Source organism: Melanotaenia boesemani, chromosome 18 (assembly GCF_017639745.1).
Source record: "Melanotaenia boesemani isolate fMelBoe1 chromosome 18, fMelBoe1.pri, whole genome shotgun sequence".
NCBI classification, from domain to species: Eukaryota; Metazoa; Chordata; class Actinopteri; order Atheriniformes; family Melanotaeniidae; genus Melanotaenia; species Melanotaenia boesemani.
The window spans coordinates 1,462,591-1,479,545 of NC_055699.1; the positions used below are offsets into that span (position 1 = coordinate 1,462,591).

Sequence of the window (16,955 nt, forward strand, 5' to 3'; positions counted from 1 at the left end):
TCATCCTATAACAGGTACAGCATCCAGGCAAGTATGGATGGACTGGTCTTACATGAGCCTGGAGTTAAAAGCAAGTATTATTCTCACCTGCTTCTATTAATCAGATCTTGTAATTTGGCTTTTTAGAACCAGGTCCAGACAAAACTAAAATGTTCCTTGAAATAAAAACCAAAAGCTAAAAGACTCTAAATTTACTAAAATGTTGTATTAGTCTAAAATGTCTGCTGTTATATTTGACATTTTGAGTTTTATTCAGAGTAGTATTCAAAATTAATTTTAATTTGAATCCAGACAAAGAGAAAAAACTGGAAAAATGATTATTAATGTAAAATTTGTTTAGCTGAATCCTCATTGGTGCCACTTGCTCTGAAATGCTTCTCGTCTTTTTTTCGTCTTCCTCATGGCATCGCTGAGACGGCTGTTCTGACATCAGGTTCCACACATCTCATCAAGCTTTGATTTTGTTTTCTTGTTTGTTTTTTTGTTTCTAACTCAACTCACAGTTCACAGAAACATCGTTGCGTCACATCTTAGGTGTGATTACGGCGTTAAAATCCAGCTTAGTGTGACGTAGAGGCACGACACAGTCATGTTGTGATGATGCTGTTGTGGACATCTGGACAGGAAGATGGATCAGCTGACAGGCATGACATGGCTCAGACAGGACACACTCTGTGTGTGTGTGTGTGTGTGTGTGTGTGTGTGTGTGTGTGTGTGTGTGTGTGTGTGTGTGTGTGTGTGTGTGTGTGTGTGTGTGTGTGTGTGTTTGTACAGCTACCCTTGTGGGGACTTCATAGTCAGGACATTCCTTCACTGTGAGGACATTTGGTCCTGTCCTCACTTTAAGTTCAAGTTGAGACAGAAGACTGAGAATAGGAACTTATATATTACATTACACATATTAACATGTTTAAGTGCATTTTTTTGTTAACATAAAAACTTCTGTGTAACTCTGCAGAAATTTCCCTTGGTTTTTATGACTGCTTGAGGACAATTCTATGCTATCTATTTAGTTGTACAATAAATAATACAATATAAAAAATGACTGGAGAAGCTTGATTGTGACAAATTCTGTCTTCAGATAGACAAATATAGAAACATTCCCCAAAGTACATTTGTCTTGATGACCCACACAGAAAGATTCATCAGGCTCAAACAGCAGGAGATGATAACATAGCAAAAATAAAGCATTGCTTGAAGCCCCCACAAAGATAGAAGTGCAAATGTATTTGTATGAGTCGTATCACTGAGTTCAGTTCAATTCTACCAGTTAATACTCAGCTGTTGCTGCCTGTGTGTGTTTAAATAAATCTTTGCATGTTCTTGTGTGGGTTCAGTCCAGGGCCAGCAGCGGCGTGCTGGTCTCTCTGTCCGTCTGCCGGAGAGTTCCTGCTTCCACTGTCGACTGAGACCTGAAACACAAAAACACGATGCCATGAAATACACAGGCTACACAAGATAAGATAAGCTTTATTCATCCCCTAAAAGGGGAAATTTCTTTGCCACCACACATTTCATACATAGACAATGACGAAAATCATGAAACAGACTTTTAAATATGTAAATAAACTAAAAACAAAAAAAAAAAACACCTACAAAAAAACAAGCTACAAACTACAGAGCACTTCCTTTCTTAGCCTCTTTCTGTCAAACCATGGTGGTCCAGGAGATCTGGTTCAACCGGCTGGGAATTCTGAAATCCTTCTTTGGATTTGGTTCGATTTCACACGGCACAAGTGGACCAAACCGCCTCAACCATATCATGCAGTTACAACGACTGCTTGCTAGGGGGCGGTACTGCCCAAAACGACCACTCACCAAGAAGAAAGAAGAAGACAATCCAGAGAGATTGATATATGAGATCATCATAGCCTATCAGTGAGTGAGGTTAGTCTCCAAAAGCTTGATGTCCTTCATCATTCTGTAATCCAGTCTGTTATAAACGCGCTGTTTAAAACACACCATTGACTCTATTCTGCTGTTAACTGGTCATCCCTGCACACTCCTCCTTATAGGTTTAATGCTCATTTACAAAACCATCCTTGGTTTGTTCCCTCTTTGTTGCTTATTGAAAATTTCAGCTTCTGCTTATAACATTTGTGCTGCTAAATGTATTTTGTTAAATGTTGCTCAGACAAAAAGTGTGTTTGTTGTGACTGGTTAGCTCAGTTGGTAGAGCATCTGGCTCCCATGTGGAAGACCAGGGTTTGAATCCCCCAGGGCTCTGAGTATTTCTGAGTATTTCTTGGGATTTCCACCCACAACCATCTCCAGGGTTTCCAGAGATGGTCTGAAGAAGAGAAAACATCCAGAGCAGCAGTTGTCTGGACCAGGATGCAGCAGAAGACACACCGGGTGCCTCCTCCAGCTAAGAACAGGAAACTGAGGCTACAATTCACACACACTCACCAACACTGGACAATAGAAGATGGAGAAACGTTGCTGGTCTGACGAGTCTCCATTTCAGCTCCACATTCAGATGCTCGGCTCAGAATCTGCTGGAAACATCATGAAAACATGGATCCATCCTGCCTTGGATCAACACTTCAGGCTGCTGCTGGTGTAATGGTGGGGGGAGATTTTCTTGGTCCACTTTGGGCCCCTTAGTACCAACGTGGCCTGGTTTAACCAGCACAGCCTACCTGAGTATTGTTGCTGACCATGTCCATCCCTTTATGACCACAGTGGAGCATCTTCTGATGCTACTTCCAGCAGGATAATGCACCATGTCACAAAGCTCAGATCATCTCCACCTGCTTTCTACAACATGACGATGAGTTCACTGGACTCCAACGGCCTCCACAGCCACCAGATCTCAGTCCAGTAGAGCAGCTTTGGGATGTGGTGGAACGGGAGATTCTCATCATGGATGCAGCCGACAAACCTGCAGCAACTGTGTGATGCTGTCATGTTAATATGGAGAAAACCTCTGAGGAAGGTTTCCACCACCTGCTTCATCTATCACACCAGGATTAAAAAGGTCCGACCCGGTACTAGAAGGTGGTCCCGATGAAGAGGATGACCCGATACTAGAAGGTGGTCCCGATGAAGAGGATGACCCGGTACTAGAAGGTGGTCCCGATGAAGAGGATGACCTGGTACTAGAAGGTGGTCCCGATGAAGAGGATGGTGAGTAAAAATGTCTTTTATATTTCTTTTTGAACCCAGCTTACTGTTTACCAGGCTGTTACTAAAAAATAACAGTTTTTTATGAATGATTGATAAAATAAAGGTTTAATAAAATGCATAAAATAACACAACAGCTGTGTTTGATTGGCTGTAAAACTTGATTCAAGTTTTTAAAAATGAATTCAACTTAAATGGAGGTTTCAGACTAATCCCACATCAGTCTCTTCACCTCATTTTCCATCAAAACAACTCTCACCTCTTCATCATGTCCTTGTCTCCTCCTCCTCCACAGTTCTCCCTGACGTGCAGGGCGTCATACGTCAGCGTGTACTCCGTCTCATCGTTGTAGTCTGGTCCTAGCAGCGTTCGCGCCCAGATGCCCATATCGTACGGTGGCAGCGTCCCACCGAACTCCGACGGCAAACACTCCGGCTGGATAAGCTGGTGGAGCGAGTTCAGGTTGTTTCCATGGAGAAAGATCTGTGGAGGGGAGGAGGAAACATATTAAGAATGGGACAGAAAGGAAGAAAAGCAGACGAATGGCAGAAAAGAGAAAACTTGGAGGAGTGGAAACCAACAAGAGGAGACGGATGAGAAGACAGAGGAAACAAGGAAACTAAATGAGGAAGAAGAGAAGATAAGGAGATAAAACAGTCAAGGAAGGGGGGCAAGCAGGAAAGGAGAGGACGAATAAAAGAGAAATTAAAGAAACAATCAGAGAAGAGGGGGATAAATAATAAGGGAGGAAATAATAAGATAAGGAGAAAAAGTGAAAAGAAGATGAAAGGAGAGAAAAACACACAGAGACCAGAAGAAAGGAAAGAAAGAGGTGAAGAATCAAACAGATGTAAACTAAGAAACTACTGTAAGAAGAAAAGCTTGGATGAAATGATGAGATGGAAAAAAGGAGTCAAGGGAAAAAGATGTGAAGAGAAAGAGGGAGGGAAGGAAAGTGAGGATTACAGAACCACGATGAGGGAGAAGAGATGGATGAGGAAGTAAATGTCTTCACCCTTTTCCTGGTCTTGTCTTTCAGGAACGGCTTGATGATGGTGTACATGGCATGAATGTACCAGGGCTGGTTCACAAAGTGGATTCCTCCGAACCGAGCCGGGAAACTGTCCTGAGGACATAAGAGAAGGAGACATCTTTTTTTTCCTTTCTAGAAGTCTTACAGTGATGCGTTAGGTGGAAGGAGAGGACCGGAGTGGACGGCGAGCTCACCTGAAGACCCTCGATGGCCAGTTTGAGGATGTTGGGTGTGAGCTTGGAGGCCTGTTTGAAGGAGAAGTTGCTCCAGTCGATGATGAGGATGAAGCCGTTGATTTGGAGCTCTGGCTTTTCTATCAGAACCTCCAGAGAGAGCAGGATAGCCCGCAGGATGTCTATGAATGAGTTCCTGAGGAGGGAGGGATTTATTGATCAGCAGCTAATCGATCGTTAACGAGCGTGTGACAGGCCTCAGTGTTAACTACACCTCTGTTTGCTCCACTTCAGTCTAAGAAAAGAAACGGCTCATTAGGCTTTTTTATGTGTGTGTTTGTCTTCAATCAATCAGTCAGTCTTCATCTTTATGTTGGTTAAGTTTACACAGTCAAGTTTAACCACATTCAGTAACCAGAAAGGACGAAGCTGAAGCTCATAAATGATGATCAGCCATGGCCCTGCAGCATCTACTTATAAACTTAACACAAAGTCATCCACAAATCCTTCTTATCACACAATCATCGTGTAATCATTGATTATTTTCATTTATCAGAGAGACAATTTCAGCTCAGGACTTAGTTCGGTCCAAAACTGAGACACGTCTTTTTTAACGTTTGTCCTCATATTACAAATCTTACACATGAATAATCCTCTCAAACTGAGGTTTCCTTCTCTCAGTGTAAAAAATGATTTAATGCTACTGGAACTCTATTATTCAGCACTCGAAAGACAATTTCCATCATTTTTGTCCACAAATTTGAAACCATTAAAACGTATAAAAAGTTTAATTGATTCTTAATAACCTGTTTTATTTATTATACTACTAGCTTTTTCTGAAGTTTTATAACTGGATCTATATTTGTTTTATATACATTTCCCTATATTTCAACACAATATGACATGTAAGGCATTATAAGTAAATTGTTTAATACAAGCAGGCAGTTCTTGTTTAATAATTCTCTTGTCCTTACAGGGACCCATATAAATACATATAAATATATAAAAAAGATAAATATATAAAAAGATAAATATATAAAAAGAGGACTCTTTCTGAAACAGACCCTTTTTGTAGACAGGTTCAAGTAACTGCCTTTGACCAGACAGGTCCTCTAAAAACAGTGATGTGAAAATAGACTCTCTTTTAAGTTATATATATTTTATATATTAGGATATAATAAAGGATCTGGTTCTTACTATATAACTATATAGTAGTTGCTGTATAAAATATAAAAAAACTGGTATTATTTGGTCATATTTCCTGTCACTTCTCAACCCTCTCTGTTCACTAACGAACCAAATCAGCTTCACCTGTTCTTCTCTCTTCTTAAGCAGGAGCGTCAACCTCGTTCCAACGCCAGACCGTCTGCAAACCCGTCGACCACTAGCGGCTTTCCAACCTTCCAACTCCTGCAGCTGAATGTTTGCCTGGACTGGACCTGAACTGTTCTGGACCTGATCTCTGCCTCTGGCTCCACTGGTATGTATGTATGTATATATATATTTAAATATATATATATAATATTGTACCTGACCCCTGAATGTTGTCAACCTGTGATTTGTGTTGTTTTTCTGTTCTTCCCATGTCGTCTGTGGTGTGACTCGGCTCTGACCTGGATTTCTTCTTGAGTACTCGTCATTTGGATCTGGCTCAAACTGTTCGTCTGCTCTGGCTTTTGGACCTGGCTATGTTTTTATTGGATTAAGGATCTGGATCTTGTTTTGGATTTTGGCTTCCTGGATACGTCCCCTGTTGACTCGTTACCCGTTACCCCCACACCAACATCTGTCATCCTGCTTAATCTCTACCGGCTTATATCCTCCAGCTCTGCCTGCCATCTGACTGAACTCCATTACCCATCATTCCCTCTGCTCGCTCACATCAGGACTCTGACAACTTCTTACCTGCTTCCTTTATACCTGGTTCTTCACAACTTGTCTGTACAAGCGAGTTCCTTCGACTTCACTAACCGGACTCTTTTCCTGGGAGTTGCCTCCCAGCCAACATCACCAGTGTTCCTAACCAGTGCATCACATCTGTGTATAAACCAGTTAAAACATATTTTTTGTTTTTACCTGCCCTCCAACATCTACAATTGTTAATTCTAAATGTTCTACTTCAGTACTTTTACAGAGTTTGGGTTTTCAGCTGGAACATGTTGGATTTAGGGTTTTATCCCTTTAATCCTTTTCGTCGTGCTGACATTTAAATCAGCCAATCAGGTGCAACCTTTTGTCATATGTTTTGTTCTATGCTGCAAACTCCACCAGGACTTTCTGACAGAACAGATCTTGTGTCTCACTGGGACCGCCTTAGTCTTATCTTTTTTAACATTTATTGAAACTTTTTGACCGAAATGAGTTCTGAAGTCCGTCATGTTGTTTAATTCGTGCTTGAACCTGGTCTAAATCTGTACAACATGACGGGGAACCAGTGTGAGTTCTCACTGGAAATAAACCTGTTCACCAAATTATCAGCAAGTGTTTCTGTCTATAATTTCTACATAATTTATGTTTTTCACCTGTTAAAAAGAAAATATGTTTAAAGGTCTCGACTTTTAAACTGTCCTGAGACTTTTTTCCACATCTTGCTGCATTTGACAGACTTCATACGTGTTTTTCCAGGTTTGGTCACCGCATAGTCACAGCCTGCGTTTTACCTGCTCTGGTCCCAGTTAGAAGCGAACAGAATGAGGATTTTTCTGCCATGTTGGTCTGGAGTTTCCAGCACACCCGGGAAACCATCCATCAGCGCTCTCTTGATGCCGGGGTCGTCCACCTGAAACACACATGTTCATTTCTTCATGAGAGAGACCCGTGCCGGCGTCGGCTGGGTGTTGGAGCGGATGCTGCAGAGCATCTCTACAGCGGTTCTGGCTTCAGTAAGTCGGAGCTGATTACGCAACACGTGACGGACCAGCTGTGTCTGTCTGGATCTTCCTTTAATGATATTCTATGATGCTCGATCTCACTCCATCCATGTTGCTGAGCGAAGGTTCCCCTGTTGTTTCAGGATGAAGAAATAATGATCTTGTAGCCTTTCAGCCACTGCTCCTTCATTCCTGTCCTAGTCTGAAGGCGGTAAACTGAAGGGGAGGAGCCACTGAGAGGAATTTCATTTGATATGTGAAGTTATAAAATCAATATGTGAGAGATTAAAACTTTAGATGCTGTGATCTAGATGTTGTACCGGTCTGTTGTGGTCAAGAAGGAGCCGAAGCTTAAAGTGTATTTCCAAGCTCGATTCCTGTGGTGATCTCTGGTCGTTATCAAATGGCTTTCTTCTGTAGAGCATGTGGACTCTAGAAGAGGTTCTTCTGTAGAGCATGTGGACTCTAGAAGAGGTTCTTCTGTAGAGTATGTGGACTCTAGAAGAGGTTCTTCTGTAGAGTATGTGGACTCTAGAAGAGGTTCTTCTGTAGAGCATGTGGACTCTAGAAGAGGTTCTTCTGTAGAGTATGTGGACTCTAGAAGAGGTTCTTCTGTAGAGTATGTGGACTCTAGAAGAGGTTCTTCTGTAGAGCATGTGGACTCTAGAAGAGGTTCTTCTGTAGAGCATGTGGACTCTAGAAGAGGTTCTTCTGTAGAGCATGTGGACTCTAGAAGAGGTTCTTCTGTAGAGTATGTGGACTCTAGAAGAGGTTCTTCTGTAGAGTATGTGGACTCTAGAAGAGGTTCTTCTGTAGAGTATGTGGACTCTAGAAGAGGTGGTTCCTCTGTGGGAAGGTACTCAAAGACCCAGTTTACATGTATATGGGAATATCTTATTTATTTATAGAATAAACTACTTTACTTTACTTACACTCCACCTTCAGCAACCTGAATCTAGAAAACACAAACCTGTAAATGTGACAGAATTTGCTCACGCTTACAGTTCGGGTCTGAAAACAAACCTTGAAGCTCTGGAACATGTCGAGGTTCTGCTGTCGGAACTGGAAGTACTGAGCCAGCAGCCTGAAGGTCTCCACCTGGTCGAACTTTCTGGCTCTAAGGAAGCGAAGGATGAAGTCGTCATCCGTTCGCAGGAAACCGATGTCCGGTCGCGTCACAATCATGTCCCGCACCTGCAAAACCACCACATGGAGTTCAGAAAGGGGTTTTCCACATTTTCACTTACGTTTAAGGTCGTCAATCCAAAAGATGAACATCATGATTTATTCTCTAATCACAGTTTCAAGTTTAAACCCAGTTTTGTTTTGTTCAGAGAATATTAATACGTGAGCGGTGGAGTTTTCCCTTCCTTCAAAATGTGGTGCAACTTTTTACTGAATTTCCAGAAAATAAAATGTGCCTGTTTCTGTTCTCTCATATAAAAAAGAAACATGTAAGTAGATCCTCATCAAGATGAAACTAATTTGCTTTTAGTGTTGGGGAACAGCAGGACACCTGACCACAGCTCGTGTGTCTGAGGCACTCTGGTCAGCGGTACTGGCCCCACAGGAGACAGCCTTCTCCCCCTTTCTCTGGACCAGTGCTTCTCAAACTTTTTTCCACATTGCACCACATGTAGAATAACTTTTCAGCCCAGTTTACATGCTAGTTTATGAACAGCCTTAAATTTAAGTCCAGTTTCCTGTCTGTCTGTGCAGGGGGGCTACGCCTGCTCGGTCTGTAGAGTTGCACCATATTTGTGGCACCATTTTTACTACGGTGTCTCTGAATGGACAAACAGCTCTGTGTTTTAAGTGAGACCATTAGCTGAGGCTGCAGCTTTAAAACTGCAGCTTTAAAACTTTGTTTTGTTTGATAGACGCTTGAGCACCGTTTGGGAAAAGTTCACCTTTACAGGACCATAGAAGAAGACAGTACACGTGTACATCGTGTTACAGTCGTTACCTGCAGTCATCGCTGCACCTGAGGCTACTGGATCTCCTCACCGATGAGAACATTTTTATCTCTGGAAGAATTTTGGTATTGCCATCATTTCTAGAAGTTGTTTCTATACCCATCATTACCACTAGATGTGAGTAATTCTTACACAATGTACCTTTAAAGCTCAGTAACTTGGTGTTTTTTGGTCAGTTAGAAGCCTTCAGTCAGCTCTCCCTCAAACAAGAGACTCTGGTCTCAGGAGAGATCCTGGTTAAATTAATGTTATATAAACATGTGGTGTACATTTTTCCTTCACTGTATTATTACTTATATATTAATAATTCTTATTATCTCCAGTGGGCTGCTGTTATACCAGAAGTTCTGTTTGGGATTGATAAATATTTTTGATTCTGATTAACAAAGTAAAACATACATAGTTTGGTTTACAGCAAAATCAAGTTTTCCCCAAAAGTCTCTCCTTCGGGCCTTCAGTCCTTTATAATGACCAACTTAAAAACCTTCTGTATTTGCTATTAATGTTTTTCTGTGTGTGGATTTAACTACCAACACATGATGGAGGAGTCGGGCTTTCCGTCTGCTCTGTGGTGTGTCTACGTACGTGCTGGATGTCCTGGTGCAGCGTATCCGGGTTTTCATTCAGCTCTAAGCGAGCCTTCTCCGTCGTTTCCGAGCTCAGACCGGCATGGAGGTGATTCATCATTGTGTCTCGCTCTGGTTTTATTCCAAACATTCAAACAACTTCCAACAGACGTTCCTCTGAAACACAGTTTTGTTTGTGCAGAATATTTGTTATTCCAGCTTCTGGAGTCCCAGACAGTCCCAGGATTAAAGCTGAAGGATGTTTGGGTTGTGTCTCTTTATCTGTAACACAATCATATATGCTGTCTGTCTTTGTGATGTCTTTAATTTCAGGTTTATAGAAGGTAATGATCCACAAAGCGAGTGCAGCTTCACAAGCTTGTTGTCCAGCAGAAGCAGCTCGTGAACAATCGTCTCTGCCAGCCTTCAGGAAACTGACAGTCTCTGCTTTCTGGATGTGGACAGAGAAAAAGACCTTCAGTTTTTGCTATTTGAGGCTTGGTTGAGATGTTTCAGACCCATAAAATCTCAGTGTGTAAACGTTCTCTGAACGTTGGAGGCAAATTCATGTCCTTTTTGTGGCCTGTTTCTCCTGCTGAGCCGCCCTCCTCCTCCTGCTCCCTGTCATGGCTCTTTCAGGTTTTACAAGCTGAGCTGTGGTTGTGGTGAAGTCTGGTTCTTCTGTTCGGTCGGATATCAGAGAGCAGACGAGGGTCAGTTGAGGCACCTCGGTGTGGTGCGAAGCTCCTCAGCCTGAAACAGACAACAAACAAAAAGTTAGTCATTAAATGTGTATAAATTTAAAAATTTTGGAGCTTTTTAATGGAAATAAAGCCGATGTTTCGGTTTTAATCATGTTTTTTTTTTTTATTACTGGCAATATCTCAACAATGTTCAACAACGGCCATTTAGAACACACATCATAGATGATTTGGCAAAGAAACACAAGACAGCATGATCAGAGTAAAATAAGGAGAGAACGTAACAGAGTAAGAGATCAGACGAGTCAACATCAGACTGACTGAGTGGAAAAAGCTCAGAGAAGAGACAGAAAACAAGATGGCCGTCGTTAGAAGGAGCCACAGTGTGAAGGTCGACCAAAGTTTAGTAATGTTCAGGACATTTCCAGCTCTTCTCTTCTCCCTGACGTGGCTGCGTTAAACAGCCTGATGGCACGAGGGACAAAAGAGTTTTTCAGTCTCTCAGTGGACCCCCCATAGAGAGAGGAGTCTGGAGCTTATGAAGACCGGGTTCAGGGGTGGCTCTGATTGGACAGAATCGTTCTGATCTTAGAGACCGTCCTCTGCTCCACAGAGTCCAGACAAGCCCGGAAAGCAGCTCTGTGGTTGGAGGTCAGAGAAAACAGCATTCAGAAAACTGCAGCTCTGAAACATGAACTTCATGCTGAAAAAGTTCCTTTAGCTCAGAAGCCGTCCCACAACCACCTGCACATCCCACCAGTCCCAACGAATCATCTTCCTGTTTGAATATTTTAAATATACTGACTCATTTTCTTATCTGCACCAGATACAGGATCATAAAACACTTCTTAGCCAATCGGGACAAAATATAAAAACATTTTCAGCCCATTCTCGCTCATCATCGGAGGCATGGTTACCATGGTAACGGGATGCAGTCTGTTTTGACTGTAACTGCAGTATTTTCCAGCTCAGCAGGTTTTAGCTTCGGTCAAATGAGCTGATGAAAAGATGTTATGATTAAATCTGGAGATTAAAATCTCAAACATGCCCCGCTGTCAGGATGAGGGCCGAAGTCTTGGCTCCGTTCAGTGTTTTGAATCTGAAGTTTATTCACTACTTTTAACGTGGTTCTTCAGCATGGAAACATTTCAAGGCTTCGGCCTGATTTTCCTGTTTGGGATGTCATCAGATCCAGTGAGAGGATGCAGATTTTTACAGATGATGAGCATCAGCATCCGTTGCAGGGACTGTAAATCACAAGTTAATCACATTACAATAGAAACTGATTCAGTGGAGAACAGTTTCTATTTGATTTGATCAAACTCGGACCAGTTCCCCTTGTGATCTGCCAGGTGAATGACTACAAACGGACTTTAAACACATCTCAGTAAAGAGTTAATCCTGCATCATGGCGCACCTCTCCACCCAGATATTCCAGCTGTTTTGTCTCAGTATTTTCTACTAGCTGTGATTTTATTAGCATGTCTACAGTTGTTTATATCAGTGTCACTCAAACTTTTTCAGTGTTGTACATGTTGTAGATTCATTTTTCTGCTACGTAATGTCGAGCTTTACTGGTTGGGAACAGAAGTAAAAACTGGGCCATCAGTGCCTGATTTAAGAAACACTTCAACTAAAAGGAAACAAACATGTTGAATGTGAACAATTTATGACTGAATGCATGACAAACCTTTTCTCTTCACTAACAGCTCAGCTTTTTATACATTAAAGAGTCCTCTCCTGTTTTTCTATTGTCACTATCCATGTATTTAACAAGCGAAACTCTCGTCCAGCTGGAGTAAAACGAGTCTCCCACAACCGCTTTACCAACGTCGCTTCAAATTCTCAGTTCACGTTTATTTATATAGCACATTAAAACAACTTCAGCTGCCCAAGTGCGTCACAATACCAGCTATATAAATAAAACACAGATAAAATAAATACATAATGAAGTAAAATCATAATCGGTAAAGTAAACTCCAACTTTTCTAGCATTTGAACGCCAGGGAGAAGAAGTGGGACCTGACAGACAGAGGGAGGCTGTTCCACAGCTGCCACGAAGAAGTTCTATCACCTGGTTTTTAACCTGGTTTTAGGGACAGCCAGCAGGAACTGGCCAGCTGACCTCAAGGCTCTGGGCGGCATGCAGGGCTGCAACAACTCATTCAAATAAGGTGGGAATGAGAAAAAAAGAATAGAACCTTAAACATGAAAACAGACAGGAAGCCAGTGTAAGGTGCACAAAATGAGGAAGATGTGTTCATGAGTTTTAGTCAGTAGGCGGGCTGCAGCATTTCGTACGCTCTGTAAGCGCTGAAGGAGCCCTGGTCCACCCAACCCCACAAAGCATTACCATAATCCAGACGCAAGGATACAAATTCATGGATTTGAATTTGGCATGAGTCCTCAGCTGAAAGAAGCTCGCCTTGATAACAGTGCTGATGTGTTTCACCATCGCACCATGCTTCAAGTTCTCCTGGCAACAAGCGACTGACAGGTGATGTCATCTGACATGACCCAGAATGTGTCAAAAGTCCTGGACCTGGGTTTGTTATAACGAACTAAACTAAATGCAAGATGTACATTTTAGTTTATAAACTATTTTTGATGAAATGGGAAAATTTGTTCTTATTTTCTCATTTTCTCCCTGGAGTCTCTGTACGAAGTGGTACATGCCCCCCTTTTGAGAAACAGTGTGTTTAGAAAACTGAGACAATCACCATCTTCTCTTGGGGAGAAAGCGTCCTGCGGTGTGCATCGCCTCGTTGTGTCCAGTCACTTCTAATAATTTACAAGTAGGCCACAGCATGCACTAAATAACCGAGACACGCTGCAGCATGTCTGATCTACTGAAACAGTTTCAGGTGTGTATTAGTTCACTTTTCCAATCAGATATGATTTCATCTGCAGAGGTTTCTTATTTTTTCATGGCTACAGAAAAAAAGCTCTAGTTAGTGACTTCTTCGTGTCTTCTGTACATTTAGTGTAATTATTTTAAGGGTCCCAAACATTTTGAAGATCCTGAAAAGACTTACTTTTTATCTGAAAGCCTCCTCCAGTGGAAGCTTCAGAAGCTGTAAAGGTCTGTTTTAGTTTGGGGGGTTTTATAAGACCGAAGCTACAGCGGAGTAGAGCAGCTCTGAGTCAGACACGAGGCTGATCAAGTCCGACCGTCTCTGTAATGAACTCTGCTGAGTGATGGAGCCAACAACCTCATGACGTCATTTCTGAGGCTGGAGTCACTAAACATTTGTGGAAATTAGGACTTTTAAATTCTTAGTTCTGAGAGTAACTTCCCAAAAGGAAATATTGAGTCATGACGAGCTGCTGATGCATCATATGGAATATATGTGAAAAAAATGCCTTTAAATTTTTACTTTGTGGACGCTGACTCAATAATCTCCTTTTTCTCCCTGTGCCTCCATTTTCCAGTTTCATCAAGAATGTTCTCTGAATTTCAGCTTTGTGTCCTGACAGATGACCTACTACCTCCACGCACTGACCCCCACACACCCCACCCAGCTCGTCCCCATCTGCCAGTCACATTACCCCAGTCAGATGTTGCCCAATCTGTGTTTCCACTGGTAGTAATGAAAAATCCGGAGACACTTAAAGGTCCCGCAGGGCTGGATGATGTTGGGAGGAAATGTCTTTAAATGTCATGTTTAGATCAGATTTTTGCGGGCTGTGATCAAAGTGACCCTCCAGATGCTGGAACAGCATCCTGCAGGAGTGGCGCTTTACCCGGAATCTACCCGCATTTCTGCCGCGTTTTAGCGTCATTTCTGACAGAGAGGACTCACGGTGCTGCGAGCGGCTCGGTGGCTGAAACCCGGCTGTCCTGCGCGGCCCGACGGCCCTCCGGCGGTGGTGCTGATGCTGCTGCAGGAGGCGGAGGAGGCGGAGGAGGAGGAGGTGGTGGCCGTCGGCATCCCGCGGACAAAAGAGCTTTCCGATGATTAGAAAAGAGAAGGAGCAGAGGATGGATCACATGAAAATGCGATTTTCCTGAAAAAGAAGCTCGTCCTTGTGATTCCGTGAAGAGGAGGAGGAGGAGGAGGAGGAAGAGGAGGAGGTGAGATTTCACTTTGTGCAACGAGAGAAAACGTCAAGATGCTTCGACATGGTCAAGTTGCGTTATTGATCCCACTGCTTCCGGTTGTGATTTTCACATTGAGCAGGCTGTGGCCCATCATTTATTTTACATTAGATTAGTTTCCTTCAAGTTTACTAAATTCAGATTAACTAAATAACTGTGTTATTAAAATCAAACATCTATTTAGAAAGAAATATACTAATTATTTCTACAAGGTGGAAGAGGGACCATAACACTGTCCTAGAATATATTTCACATGTATTATATTAGTAGTAGTATTTCTTTATTGCGGACTCGTGGTTCATAGTAAAAAGAAACAACAAACAGACAGACAAATAATATAATATAAAATTGTTTTATATGTATTATTATATGGAAATTGGTATAGTATTTTTACAATATGTCTAATTGTATTAGCAAAAATATTTACAGGTGATATATTGACACATAAAATAGGGCACATATATATATATATATATATATATAGTTATAAATACACTTGTTTTCTTATTTTTAAATGTGTCTTTGTATTATTTAATATGTAAATACAAGTAGCATTTACAGGATATTACTTATATATATTTATATACAAACCTTTAATATTACTAAATGAATATTTAAGTAATTTGCAGTTGATATATTTATAGCTGCTCATATATTTATAATTATATTGATCATATATATATACCTTATTTGATATTATATATATTCAAAGTAACAATAAACTTGGGTTTGATCTTTTTTTCTTTCCGAACTTATTTTTGCGTTTGTATGTTTTTGTTTCTGTTTTGTGATCCGTTTATTTCTGCGTGTCTCACATCTGATTCGCCATTAAAACTAATAAACTACTTGTATGAAATAAAGATATATTTTGTTTAGTCATTTAAAATAATAATAATCTTTACCTGCACCATCATTAGTAATCCTGTGTGTTGATCCAGACCCTATTTTATTCTTTTGGATCTACAGACCTTCTGGTCTCTATCCAGAGTTCTCCAGGTTTTCTTTTAAAGTTTTTTGTTTGGATATTTTCTGCTTTTTCATTCATTTTCAGTCCAGCTCTTGTACCTGATTATTTTCAGAGGAATGTCTTTTTTATGTTTGTTAAACCACTTTTATGCTTGAATGATCTATAAATCATTCCAGCTCTTGACTCAAGGGATGAAAAAGTTTTGTGACACACAACAGACAACTTAACAAAGAACCAGGTTTTAATGGGATCTTTAGGATCAGTTCTGTTTGTGAGTCTCCTTTTAACTCACTGTTGGGTCTATAAAGTAGATGTGACATTTTCTTCATGGTAAAAAGTTTTGGCCTTGGTTGTGGTCCAGAGTACAAAAAGTTATGTCTTGAATGAATGAATGAATGAATGAACTGTTCAAAGTTTCAGTAGCCTACATATAATTTTCAGTGCTAAGCATCTTTGCCACCACTCTGTTCAGTTTATCTTTTAAGTAAAGAGTCCTGTTTGTTCGTTCACACCTGTGCTTTAACTTTGAAACTCCAGTCAATAATTTCCTGTCTTGTTGACGTAAACACGTGCACTTCACACACTTTCACGTTCCAGCTTTTGACAGTAGCTGATGGTGCGCGTTCACGAACCAACCTGGACAGATTGTAGAATGTGCGCGCACTACTGCGCGCATGCGGACGCGCGCATGTCTTCAAAGTTTGTTTTATTCCGCTTTGATTTGGATTTTTTTCTTTTTCTTTTGCACGTGATAATCATGTTTTTTCTGTTTTTTTATACCCTCTTCATAAATTATTTTATTTTCAAACTTATTAAATTATATCAGTTTTATGTTCCAGTACCAAACATCTATTCATCTATTTTTAAAATGAAAAGGATCTTTTTCTCCCATAGATCCGTTTTGGACGTTTTATATAAGATTGGCATAAGTAGGCAAGTGTATCTAAACTTTAAAAATATTAAAAGTTAAATAAATTGAAATGACAGACGACCTGTCCAGGGTGCACCCTGCCTTTTGCCCGGTAGATGCTACTGGGATAGCCTGCTCTGGAATAAGTGGGTGTAGAAAGTAAATGGATGGATCGATGAGTACACACAATGGTTTGTTAAGAAATAAGTTTAACTTAAGGAAACTTTTTACTAATGATGTGGTGGTGCTACGTTCCTAATTAAATGATTAATGATTTAAACATCATTTTGTGTGATTTCATTTGTACAAGCAACACGCCACGCGCACCAGTTACTGGTCTGCCAGTTTGTGGAATGAAAACATTCATCTCATCCTGAACATGAACTGATCTAGAAGGCTGGTTTTGTGCTGGGGACAGCTCTGTAGCTACAAGATGCATGCTGCACTAGCTGTTAAAATAATGGACAAATATTCACACCCTCTGCACAGCACAATGCAGAAACAACACAGAGTGTTCAGACAGAAGCTTCTTCA

At 41.0% G+C, this 16,955-nt stretch overlaps 1 protein-coding gene across 2 annotated transcripts; it reads right to left on the bottom strand.

Annotated features, from left to right (window-relative positions):
- Window positions 1-1,260: 1,260 nt before the first annotated feature.
- Window positions 1,261-14,331, bottom strand: LOC121629236 (clavesin-1-like). Of its 2 annotated transcripts, none has more exons than XM_041968868.1 (8): window positions 14,249-14,331; window positions 9,764-10,497; window positions 8,226-8,396; window positions 6,993-7,111; window positions 4,354-4,528; window positions 4,142-4,252; window positions 3,386-3,609; window positions 1,261-1,412 (listed from the first exon to the last, which is right to left on the bottom strand). In XM_041968868.1, exons 2-8 carry the CDS (start codon window positions 9,893-9,895, stop codon window positions 1,334-1,336), a joined length of 1,011 nt encoding a protein of 336 aa, XP_041824802.1. In that variant the 5' UTR covers window positions 9,896-10,497; window positions 14,249-14,331; the 3' UTR covers window positions 1,261-1,333. The 2 variants fall into 2 exon arrangements, with proteins under 2 accessions (XP_041824802.1, XP_041824804.1); XM_041968870.1 differs by lacking the exon at window positions 14,249-14,331 and adding an exon at window positions 13,928-14,011.
- Between the last annotated feature and the right edge of the window lie 2,624 nt (window positions 14,332-16,955).

Coding starts and splice junctions, on each gene's coding strand:
- LOC121629236 (XM_041968868.1), bottom strand. CDS start 9,895: ATGTTTGGAATAAAACCAGAGCGAGACACAATGATGAATCACCTCCAT. Junction 7,112..8,225: donor ACATGTTCCAGAGCTTCAAG/GTTTGTTTTCAG, acceptor TGTGTGTTTCAG/GTGGACGACCCCGGCATCAA. Junction 3,610..4,141: donor AAGACAAGACCAGGAAAAGG/GTGAAGACATTT, acceptor TCCCCTCCACAG/ATCTTTCTCCATGGAAACAA.